Consider the following 12247-nt stretch of genomic DNA (forward strand, 5'->3'; position numbering starts at 1 on the left):
CGTCGTTGCGGGTTCTATTGATGGGGTAGAGGTCAGGGTATTGGTGGACACGGGGGCGTCGGCGACGATTATATCTGACCTCATTTATAACATTCTCCCCGTCCAGTGCCGTCCACTGCTCCCAGTGGATGTGCCGTTTTTCGCCGCAAATGGGGGATCGTTGGGCATTATCGGTCAGATTAGGGCGTCCATTTGCATTGGAGATATCAAATTGTCGGGACCCGTTTTTGTTTCGTTTTCTTTGGCGGTTCCTTGTCTATTGGGCACTGATTTTTTGGCTAAGATGCCCATTAAAATTCTAATCGATCAGCGTTGCATTGAACTACCTTCGGGTCGCCGCATTTCATTTTTGACGAGCCCTACTGAGATTCGGACGGCGTGCGCCACGATACAAGCATTGGCGACGCAGACTGTGCACGTGCCCCCGGGTTCACAGATGTTAATTCCCCTCCGGTTAAGGAAACCATGGGTAGAGGGGACTTCGGAACAAGGCATGCTTTTGGGTCCTTCTAACAGGGCTGTAGGAGGGGTCGATCTGTCGGTGGCTCACACTTTGGTTCGGGCGGACAAGGATCCGTTTGTGATGGTTTTAAACGCTGGATCGCGGCCAGCCGTCATTCAGCAGGGTACCGTGCTGGCTCACGCGGCGCGGGTCCCTGCGGAGGAACGGCTGGTTGCGCATATTGATTCGAGCCCCACGCAGAATATTGAACCGAAAGAGGACCTTGAATGGGTCCATTCGCTGTGCGCGGGCGCGGATGATTTGTCAGGGGTGCAGTTGGGTGCGCTGCGCGAGTTACTAATGGAATTTTCTGATGTGTTCAGCAAGCATAAATATGACATTGGGTGTACGGATTTGTACGCCACCACATTGACACGGGCGATGCGGCACCGGTCAGGTTAAATCCCTTCCGGCTGAGTCCTGCCGAAAAGGAACATGTTCAGTCGGCCGTTAACGATATGCTTGAAGCCGACATTATTTCGCCTTCCTCCAGTCCGTGGGGAGCACCTATTGTGCTGGTTAAGAAGCAAGATGGCTCCTTGCGATTTTGCGTAGATTTCCGTCGCCTGAATAAGATCTCTGTGGCTGACGCGTATCCGCTCCCCAGGATGGATGAGTCCCTCGATGCATTGTCTGGTGCACGATATTTTTCGACTCTTGATTTGTTATCGGGATTCTGGCAGTTGCCGCTCGACGAAGAGTCTAAACCTAAGACAGCATTTCGGACTCCAGGGGGCCTGTTCCAGTTTAACCGGTTGCCCATGGGACTTCACTCCTCTCCAGCGACGTTTCAGCGCCTTATGGAGTTGGTTTTGTCAGGCTTGCAATGGGAGACGTGCTTGATTTACCTTGACGATGTCATTGTTTTCAGTAAAACATTTGAGGAACACCTCCAGCGATTGAGAGGGGTGTTCTTGCGAATGCGATCGGCTAAATTGAAATTTAAACCGGCCAAATGCCACCTTTTTCGTAAGTCCGTTAGATACTTGGGTCACATTGTCGACTCTTCGGGGATCTCTACCGATCCCGCGAAGACGGACTGTGTCGGTTCATGGCCGATGCCCACGTCGGTTGCAGACGTGCGCAGTTTCATTGGGTTTGCTTTGTATTATCGCCGATTCGTTGAGCACTTCGCCACTATTGCAAAACCCTTGCACGCTCTCACGGCAAAGGGTGTGAAGTTCAAATGGGGACCGGAAGAGGAGGCCGCATTCTGCGCCCTTCGGGACGCCTTGGTGGGCGCCCCACCCTTGCGTTATCCGGATTTTGCGAGTCCCTTCTTGCTAGACACGGATGCTAGCAACACGGGCATTGGGGCGGTACTGTCCCAGGTCGTTGGGGGAGTCGAAAGGGTGGTCGCTTATGGTAGCAGGGTGTTGTCTCCGGCTGAGCAGCGCTACTGCGTCACCCATCGTGAACTGCTCGGCATTGTTTTTTTTGTACAACAGTTCAGACCATATCTCTATGGGCGTCACTTTACGGTCCGGACGGACCACGCGGCGCTACAGTATTCATTGAGGGTCGCCCAGCCCTCGGGCCAATTGTCGCGGTGGTTGGAAGTCCTCCAAGACTATCAGTTCACGACCACATACCGGAAGGGGTTGCGACACACAAATGCCGATGCCCTGTCGCGATTGTTGCCGTGTCAGAAATGTGCGTGTCTATCGGGATCGTTGCGCTGTAAACCGCCGGTTGTGGAAGATAAGGGGACATTGGCTGCGACTGCGGGCGCGCCAATCGGGGAGGTCCCCGCTACTTGTCAGGATCGGGACTCGCTGCTCTCATTGTCGCTGGGCGAGTGGGGCCGCCTCCAAATGGCGGACAGCTCCCTGCTAGCATTGCGCCGCAGGGTGGGTGGTCCTAACGAGGACCAGGAGCGAACTGGCTCCTATGTACTTAAACAGGGCATGTTGATGAGATGGGACAGTTTGTCCCGGCGGCACGCGCTGGTGGTGCCTTCGGCTGTAAGGGGGAAAATTGTTTTGGCCGCACACGAACGCCTCTTGCATTTGGGAGTAAACAAAACTTTTGCCCTGCTTCAGCGTGACTATTATTGGCCGGGAATGGGGAGTGACGTGGTAAATATTCTGAAGGGGTGCGTTGAGTGCGCCAGACGGAAACCACCACCCGTGCTAGCTAATCCACCGCTGCAATCGATTCAGGTCTCGCGCACTAACGAGCTCGTTGCACTCGATATTTTGGGGCCTTTTCCAGTCACGCCTAGAGGGAATAGATACCTGTTGGTGGGGGTCGAATATTTCACCCGGTGGCCTATGGCGTGGCCTCTCGCCAACCAGTCGGCAGCGGCTGTGACGGACGCCTTTGTCCAGGGCTATGTCCTGGACAAGGGGGCTCCCGAACGCTTGCTGACCGACCAAGGTAAAAAAAATTTGAGTAAATTGTTGCAAGAGGTGTGCGATTTATTGGGTACTAAAAAGGTGCGTACATCCCCGTACCACCCGCAGACAGACGGGATGGTGGAAAGACTTCACAATACTTTGACTTCTATGCTGTGCCAGCAGGTGTGTGAGGCACATGTAGATTGGGACCTTCAGGTCCCGGGGGTCCTTGCCGCGTACAGAATGGCCCCCCATGCAGCGACAGGGTTTTCCCCATTCTATTTGATGTACGGTCGGGAAGCCGACCCGCCCATGGAAACGCAGCTTGGTCTGTCCGCTCCACGAACCAACTCTAAATTGGCGGAACATATTAAATTCAATATTCACAAGCTAACGGAGGCAAGGGAGGCCGCACGGCTTAATTCGCGGGCTCGCCAAATTGCTAACGAACGACTGCGGGCACGGAAGGTGTCCGTGCACGAATGGAAACCGGGTGACAGGGCCTGGCTGCATTGCCCTCAGGCGCCCTTGGCTACGTCGCCTAAATTGTTGAGGCCATGGCGGGGGCCCGTGGAGATCGTGCGCGTGGCACGGCCCCAGTGCGTTCAGATAAAATGGGGAAAACGACGGTGGTACGTCCACCCCTCCCGACTGAAACCGTTCTCGCCTCCATATGGCCTCTCATTGTGTCGTGAGGGCCGAGCATGTGACGTGACCGACGACCCAAAGGGGGAAATGTCTCTGCCTGATCCTCACATGTCTCCGCCTGATCTGCTCCCAGGTGTCTCGGAACTGACAGCTGCCGACCACCGGCGGCCGGATCTTCGCGGCGGGGCCGGGCCTTTCAGGCCCGTTCCACGCCGTCTAGAGCAGCCGGAGCCGCCTGACGGTCGTCAGTGTCCCGTCCCGTATGACGGACCAGCCAGACGGACTCGCGCCAGGTCGCGCTACTTTGTTTGACCTGCCACGTGAGGAGTCGAGGCAGTGGGAGCGCCTCGTCACTTCGTTACTTGCAGAGACGCGGAGCACGTTCGTTTTCTAGAAATTGCTTTTATTATGTTGTTCGGCGGGCTGTATATAGTTTTTTTTATATATAAGGTGTTGTGTGTGGTATTGTTAACTTTTCTTGCGGTTATTGTCAAATTGTACATAGGTTGCTGTTGTGTTGTTGTTGTGTTACGGGGCACACTGGGGGGGGGGGTTTTGTTGTGTTGACGATGTGGGAGGTTGTTGGTTAGCAGCCGGGACGGCTGCAAGCTATGTGGGGGGGGGTGATGTAGTGGTGATACGCGCTGGGATAGTGATCAGGTGCCAGCGCGTTGTGATTGGATGTGTGGGTGGTGACGCGCGCTGACGGTGAGGGATCAGGGGTCAGCGCGGGATCGTGGGTTGTGTGGTGTTGATTTGCTGGGTGCCGGTGACGTGCTGGTGTGGGAGTGATCGAGTGGCAGCGCGGCGTGATTGGTTGGTGAGTGGAAACACGCGTTGGGGAAAGAGGATCGTACAGATAACGTGTTGTGATTGGTTCACTAACAAGCGATGCTCGCATCAAGGTCCGCATCCGCTCCGTCTCCCGGGAGGAACGGCTATATAAGGGGATGCGCACAGGCGCACAGAGAGAGTGTAACCAGCGAAGACAGAAGACGGGAAGAAGAGCCAGGGCCCTGCGGTACCTAGTCCCGCTGTCCTGCGAGGACCGGGACTCTGTGTAACCCAGAGGCGGGGGGTAGTGTGAGCATGCAGTGTCAGCATGCCGAGTGTGTAGCCGGGGCCTAGAGTCTACACGAGACGAGTGATATAGGTGTAGCCAGAGGCGTAGGGTCTACACGAGACGAGTCTACACAAGAAGAATCTACCCGAGACGAGTGATATGTGTGTAGCCAGAGGCATAGGGTCTACACGAGAAGAGTCTACACGAGACGAGTGATGTGTGTGTAGCCAGAGGCATAGGGTCTACACGAGAAGAGTCTACACGAGACGAGTGATGTGTGTGTAGCCAGAGGCATAGGGTCTACACGAGGCGAGTCTACACGAGACGAGTGAGGCGTGTGTAGCTAGAGGCTTGGAGTCTACACGAGTTCAGTACGGTGTGTTATAAGAAGAGAAGAGGTTACGAGTTGTGCCGGTGTCTGGTGACCGTACGCGGAAGAATAGAGACTACACGTTGTATCGAGATAAGTGAAGATTTAATAAAAGAAGTGTGTTACCCGTCAAGGAGTTTCCTGCCGTCATTTCCAATACTTCAATGGTAACATGTACCCGTCTCTTCCCCTGGCCTCACTCGGTGCACCTCAAAGAGTATTACAACAGCATCAAGACCTTGCTGGACGCCTATGATGAGTACGGCTGGGAGGTCATCGGAGACTTCAAAAATGGTGGCATTCCTGATGGGTCTCTAAGGTGGTTTTTACCAAGTTTCCCTGCTATCTTTGCCTTTGGGATACCAGGGACACCAAGGCGCACTACCACAGGCAGGACTGGCCACAGTGGACCGAGTTCTCTGTGGGGAGAAACAACTGGTGGACCCCTGGAAGTTGCTGATGCCACCACTGCACATATAATTGGGCCTTATAAAACAATTTGTCAGAGCTGTAGATAAGGAGTCGGCAGCCTTCAAGTACCTTCAAGACTTCTTTCCTAAGCTGTCTGAGGCAAAGGTCAAAGCCGGTGTCTTCGTCGGATCACAGATAAAGAAGATCCTGGAGTGTAATGAATTCCCTAAGAAGCTCACTAGTAAGAAGAAAGCGTCTTGTAAGACCTTTGTCGCAGTGGTTCGTGGCTTCCTGTGCAATCACAAGGTCGAAAACTACGTGGAGCTGATTGAGACTCTGGTGAAGAACTATGGCACAATGGGCTGTCGGATGTCCCTAAAAGTCCATATCATTGATGCTCATCTTGATAAATTCATAGAGAACATGGGAGCGTACTCAGAGGAGCAAGGCAAGCGCTTCCACAAGGATATACTGGACTTTGAATGTCGCTACCAAGGACAGTATAACGAGAACATGATGGGAGACTACATTTTGGGGCTGATTCGTGAAAGTGATTGACAATATAATCATAAATCTCGAAAAACTACTCACTTATAAATATTTTGTAGTCATTTTTATATTACTTTAGTATAAATACATGTAAATTTTGATTCATATGTTGCATTTTTTTCTGACTTTATGTGATCGAAAAGACACAAATTCGCCCGTTTTCTCATTAAAAATAGGTACATTTCAAAATATCACTGTCCTGGTCACAAAAGCAAAGTTTGTGGGGAATAATACCTATTTTATATACTTTGTAGGCATAAGCAATTACGAAATAACACTTACTACCCAGGAACAAAAATTGTGTTACATAGTGTTATCAGAGCATGTTTGTTCGCATGTTCACCACGAGTATGTGTGGCTAATGTCGACTTGATTCCTGGAAAAAATGGTTCTCTTTGGTGTTTGAACATCTTAGCACCTGCTTTATTGCCAGAAAGGGTAAAAACCTATTCTTATTTTTTACACACTGATGCTGCCAAAAAAACGGTCCCACGATATTGTCTATATGAGTCCGGCAACCAAGGGGAAGAGGAGACCTAAGGCCAGATGGCGGCGGACTGTCAGGGCAGACCGTGGAGGTTTGCGACTCGCAGGGGTGGAAAGTGCAGGCCCTGAGTTGCGGTGGCGTCAAGAGCCTTGGCCATGGCTGCCGTCTTCATTTTCGTGAGGCCAGAGGGATGACCAGCTCCGTTGACCTCCCCCCCCCCCCCCATCAATTTGAATTTCTCAACGTGCCAATCTTCCAGATGTGAGATGGGTCTCTCTGCCTCAACACCACCATACGATAAGACGAGTAAACAATCACGAGAACGCGTTCAGTGACTGCATTGGACACTGCTGTAAACACATTGCCCAAGGTGTTTGGGCGTCATGGTGGCGAGATGTTAACACCTCGCCTGGAACATCGGCAGCTTAAACCCAAATTCACACCCACGTTGTTGACGGTGCTGGATCAGTGTCTCTGACACCTTAGCCACCCAGAAACCTCGATTGATAATGCTCATGAGTGAGCCCTCATCTGCATAGAAGAATGTGATTGATGAATGTGTGACTCCTTCGGTGGTTAGATGTTAACTACCTCGCCGGGTATACAGGAGGTTGTGAGTTCGATGCCGATCCTGACGCCTGCTGTATATTTGTAGTTTGCATGTTCTCTCTCCCCGTGGTCGTGTGGATTTATCTCCGGGTACTCTGGGTTTTCCCGTCCACATTTATAAACACGCGATCAGAGTATTTGGCTGCTATAAATTTCCACACGATGATAAGCCACTTCCTTGGGCTACCATTTGTGGCCAGGTCGCTTCTGAAAAAGATCTAGACAGCTTAGTGAGCTCTACCTGGTTACATAAAAAAAGTTTAGTTGAATAGTTTAGTTTAGTTTATCCTATGATGTATTAATGTAGAGTTATTTTAATTCTACAATAACACAATTGCGTTATTTTTACTTGCAAAATTGTACGAGTTGCTGAGGCATTTGAGTGTAATTCTAGATTTGAAGCTTTCGTGACTGCAAGGATTCATACTCTTAATAAAATAACAAAATAAAATAATTATTTTATTTTATTTCTATTATTACTTTTAGTAATTTTATATTTTATTTTTTACCTACGTGACTTTACCGAAAAAACCTAAGAGCATTTGAGCGTAAATCAAAACTCAGGAAGCTGGGATCGTCGCGCAGTGTACTGAGCATCGCACCACCACCGCACTTCGCACGACGTCAACTCCGCACGCCGAGGGCCCCATAGTCACGTGTGTTTATGAACAAAGTGTGACAAAGGGCACCGAGAGAGTCAACGTGCAGAGTCACGCTCGTTCATCTGTCAGCGGATGAAAGGCGGCAAAAACACGCGGCGTGTTGTTGTTGTTTTTGTTGGTGTCGAAATGCCGCCGAGAAAAAAATGCGAGCGCGCGAGATTCCGCAGTCGTCGCCTTCACGAGGGTGCCTCGGCTGTTATTGCAGCGTCAGGCGAAGTGGACATTGGGCAGCGCTTGCGGGGTTTGGGGGAGCGGCGGTCGTATATCGGCAATGCTTTCGGGTTCAGCCGTTCGCATTAATAATTATGATTTTTTATTTATTTTATAAGGCACCCTTAAACAATGGATCCCATATAAAGGAGACATATAAATGAGAGGTGTGTACGTTGAACGTATTTCGCACCATACGGAGCCAACCGTGCTAGCCGGAGGTGCGGAGGAAGGTCAACAAATGACACACAAAAAGCAGTTCTAGAGAAATATAAGAAAGCGAAGTGCATCTCATAGTAACCAAGGAGAGAGAGAGAGAGATACTTAACGAGACAAGATATAAAACTAGAAATAAAGAGAGACAGCGAGGGAGGGAGGCCGTGTTAAACAGTTGGTGGGGGGTCTTCAGATGCGACTCAGAAGTCTCCATCAACCGTGAGTCCCTGACCTCCAAGGGGCAGGGGACTCCAGGGCACTGGGGCGCTGTGCAAACAAAAGCCCGGCAGTGACCCAGCAGTCGGAGCCCGGAGCGCGGTCAGTCACCACGCTGAGTCGGGCACGATCGTCAGAAGAGCGACGTCCACAACCAATCCGTCAAGAGAGGCCGCTGATTTATACTCCACGGTCTCGTGCCTCCGTGTGTTTCTTTCCAAATGTAAAAGCCTGGAAATGCAGACCATGAAGCGCGCTTGTGCTTCGTGGGTTTTAGTGCCAATGTCCTGCCCCCCCTTTTCCACAATTGCTTTTGCGCACGGGCAAGTCAGAGGCAAAGGCGCAGGACTGCATTTGCTTGCTCACGCCATTGCTGGCGGAAGTGTGGTGGGGGGGGCTCTGTGCACGTTGAGAGAGTGAACACGCGAGCTGGGTGGGCATTAGGAGGGAGGTGTTGGGGTGATGCTTTTGTGTTGCACATCGCACGACATTCTGTGGCCTACCCTGATGTCCACATGTATGCACTGCATTTTGAACTGAAATTTCGCACCGTACGTAGCCAACCGTGCGAATCGGAGGTGCGGACACGCATGCCGGCCTCCTTGCGTTGAAGATGACACGAATACATCGTCGAGACGCTGTTGGGCAATGCATAGCCATCTGCTATGTAGAATATAACAAAGACGTTGAATGATTGATCCACGTTCAGGGAGCAGTACTGGGGATAGTATAAAATTATGGTTGTGGGCCACCTAAAAGCCACGGCTATACCCATCAATTGGCAAAGGTCAGAGATCCAAGACTCTAAGACTCTCGTTGAATATTTAAGGTTCACCATTATTTCTTGGTGTTTAGACCACAGGAAAAACAGCTATCAATCACATGGCATGTCCCAGGTGGATATTGCCGAACATACTGTTTTTTGCTGTTGTTGCCAGTTTCATATATCAAAGGACATCCTTCCGTGCGGTGGCTGAGCTGAGAAACGACGGCACAGGTGCACACGTGGCCTGCTACGATCCAGCTCGTGTGCAGGCTGCATTCATTTTCCGCGGCAGTGCCTCTTCCTTCACGGAAAAAGACTTCGACGCCAGTGGTTCTTCAACTTTACTGGAGCATTGCACCCCTTTGGTTCTCAATCGTTAAAAAACTAATAATATTAATAAATACGTAGGTTGCATTGCACAAATGTAGTTGTACTCACGTCCCCGTGCTTAATGCGTTTTTTTAGATTGTTTACCTTCTAAAAAGATTTGGCCATGTCTCGCAACCCCAGAAAGGGAATCTCGCACCCCCAAGGGGGTGCGTGCACCCCACGTTAAGACGCCACTGTTATATGCAATCGTTTCGCGATGACGTTTAACGCATTTCGTTGCAACCGGTGGCAGACGTGGACCGAGCTAGATGCAGAGCTTCGCGGTTCCATTTCAGCGGCCGCCCCCTCATTATCGCTGCGTACGGGTGTCAATAACCACGCGGTAATGCTACGCGCACGTCTGATTCGCAGTGGGACGCGAAAGATGCCCTGATGCCATACCAAAGAGTCGGCCATGGTGTACCGGAGTCAAGGTCCAAAATTTGCCAAAGTTGAATATGGCTTGCAAATGCACAACAGTTTTAACTACACAGAGCAATTATTGCCCCCTGCTGACAAATTAATACCCCAGGTTAGCCTTGCTGGTCTCTTGAGTTGTCACCTGCTTAATGGACAGCAAACGAATATATTTGTTTCTATGTTTAAAATATTGAAAAACGCTGGAGAAAACTCCAGCGTTTTTGGGGAGACGAAAGATAGGTCCGAAATCTGCTTTGCTGTCATCAACCAACCACCTTGTAGCATTGAGACACGATAATTGCAAAACCCATCAACCCCACTTCCAAAGCAGTGGACTACAGGTATCCATGACAAAACGTATGAATCTATGGGTCAGCCGCAAAGACGTAGAGTGAAGAAGGGCATTCAAAGACCCTGCGACTCTGACTCGCAAGATGAGGCAGCTCTACACCTGGTGTGTCCGAGCTATAAACCCAGTTTAGAAAATAAATCACAAGACACTAAATTAAACAAACATGAATTACACCAGTCAGTATGCAAATCAAGGGGGATATTTAAAAATATATATTTTTAGTCTCTTATATTATTATAACTGCCTTGTAACATAAAACAATAGTCGAACATTCCAGGTCATGACATTTTTTTTCCAGAAACATTTTTTTTCCAGAGAAGTTCGAACAATGTGGGGCCATGGGAGATGCGATGTGTTCGTAAACATTTTCCTATTACTGCACCAGATAATTTGTCGGGTAAAACAACCTTTTTTAAAGAGTAGTAAATAGAAAATACTGTATAGTTTATTATTTTAGTTTTAATCCGGATAAGTGAACTGGTGTACGTACAGCAGCATTCTATAAAACACGTTATGTGCTGTTTCTTTGGATTATTGTTGATGAATGCGTGACCAAATAAACAACGCTCTGCCACACGATGTCAACATTAAATTACATTTTAGACCATCAGCCTATAATGGACCTTCTGGGTGTTTCCCTCAGCATTCGTTTAAGCAAGCCCGACTTTCCTAACCAGGCTCAGGCAAAACAGAACCAGTGCAAAGATTTGGTTCTTAAACAGATGGCTGTGGGAAAAAAATATACCGATGCAAAAACACCCACGCACACGGGCGTGGTGAGACACACCTTGGCTTTTTTATTTGTTGAACTATTACCTCTTCAGCAAATATGGTTTTCACCTCAATAAATATCCGTGGACTTTTACCTGTTTTAAGCAAGGGAAACTCTTTCAGAGTAATGTCTCACGACAACATTATATCCCACTGCGTAAGATTGCGAAGTTGTACGGTAGATCTCCCCGTCGCGTGTTCGGATCGCTTTGACATGCTGGGAAGCCTTTCGAGGACCTGAGCAAAACGTCGGACATCATGTCGAACAACTCTCGGCACAAATCCGCAAAAGCACCAGAGAACAAAAATGAAAATGTTCCCGAGTTGTATTTTGCCACTGCAGAGGCATGATAACGGCATTAAAAGTGCTGACTTTTTGGTGCAGGCTGCCAATGATAAATCATTTCCTGTGTCGTAGCGACGCATAATATCCCGACTACGGGCGTCAGAAGCACAACGAGGGCTGTGACAGACAGAGGCACGGAGGCACCGGCAGTCCAAGGTCACGATGGATAGAAGACCGTGTGGTTTTCAAACACTCTGCAGTAGATTGAGCTTTGTACTCCTCCTCATGGTGATGGTCGGTCCGCACGGCGTTCACGCGCAACACGGGGGATCAAGTAAGGCATCGCTCGTTTTGGTCGCAATGAATAACGTGCAAAAATGTTTAGCCAAAAAATGAATTTCGGATCTGTGCCTGAATGCGTATTTGTGACTATTTATGTTCGAGTATATATATTTGGATATATTACATACTCCACTATATACATAGCTTATACGTATGTGTGTTGAACTTCTGTCGCAACGTATGTGGCCAACCGTGCTAATCGGAGGTGGGGAAGAAGGCTAAAAAACGAAACACTAAAAGCAGTTGTAAAGAAATGAGTTTTCAATCTAGATTTATAAGTGCATAGCTCCAGTGGCTTCCTAATATTCGAAGGAAGAATATCTTCCTAATAACGGAAGGATAATACCACATGTAATACAATTGCATGTAATATCTAACATATATAAACGACCATTGCTGACTGATATACATTCTTAATTCTGCTTGAGAAGGGCTTGAAAGCTGTAATTTGGCTCGAATAAAGTCGAGTCTATGACTCACAGGGAGAGACATACAGAGGTCGATCGCTGTTTGCCTCATGCTGAAGACTTAAATATTTCAGTCTCCATCATCACAGTGAAGTGTGATGTTGAGATCAACAGAAAGCCACTGTGGTGTCATGGTTAGCACACTGGACTTACAATGCAGAGATCGCCGGTTCGATCCCACTGCAGGTAAAA

The 12247-nt window shown here is 49.2% G+C and overlaps 1 protein-coding gene across 4 annotated transcripts in view; it reads left to right on the forward strand.

Moving 5' to 3' along the window:
- Positions 1 to 11429: 11429 nt before the first annotated feature.
- Positions 11430 to 12247, forward strand: part of LOC144722944 (uncharacterized) — a 50111-nt gene continuing 49293 nt past the window's right edge. For all 4 annotated transcript variants that reach the window (XM_078601374.1, XM_078601375.1, XM_078601376.1 and 1 more), the window contains exon 1: positions 11430 to 11580. In XM_078601374.1, the coding sequence (XP_078457500.1) occupies positions 11469 to 11580 (112 nt within the window). In that variant the 5' untranslated portion in view covers positions 11430 to 11468. The remainder of the gene's footprint in view (positions 11581 to 12247) is intronic.

This window comes from Lampetra planeri, chromosome 16 (assembly GCF_965212315.1).
Source record: "Lampetra planeri chromosome 16, kcLamPlan1.2.h2, whole genome shotgun sequence".
Lineage (NCBI taxonomy): Eukaryota > Metazoa > Chordata > Hyperoartia > Petromyzontiformes > Petromyzontidae > Lampetra > Lampetra planeri.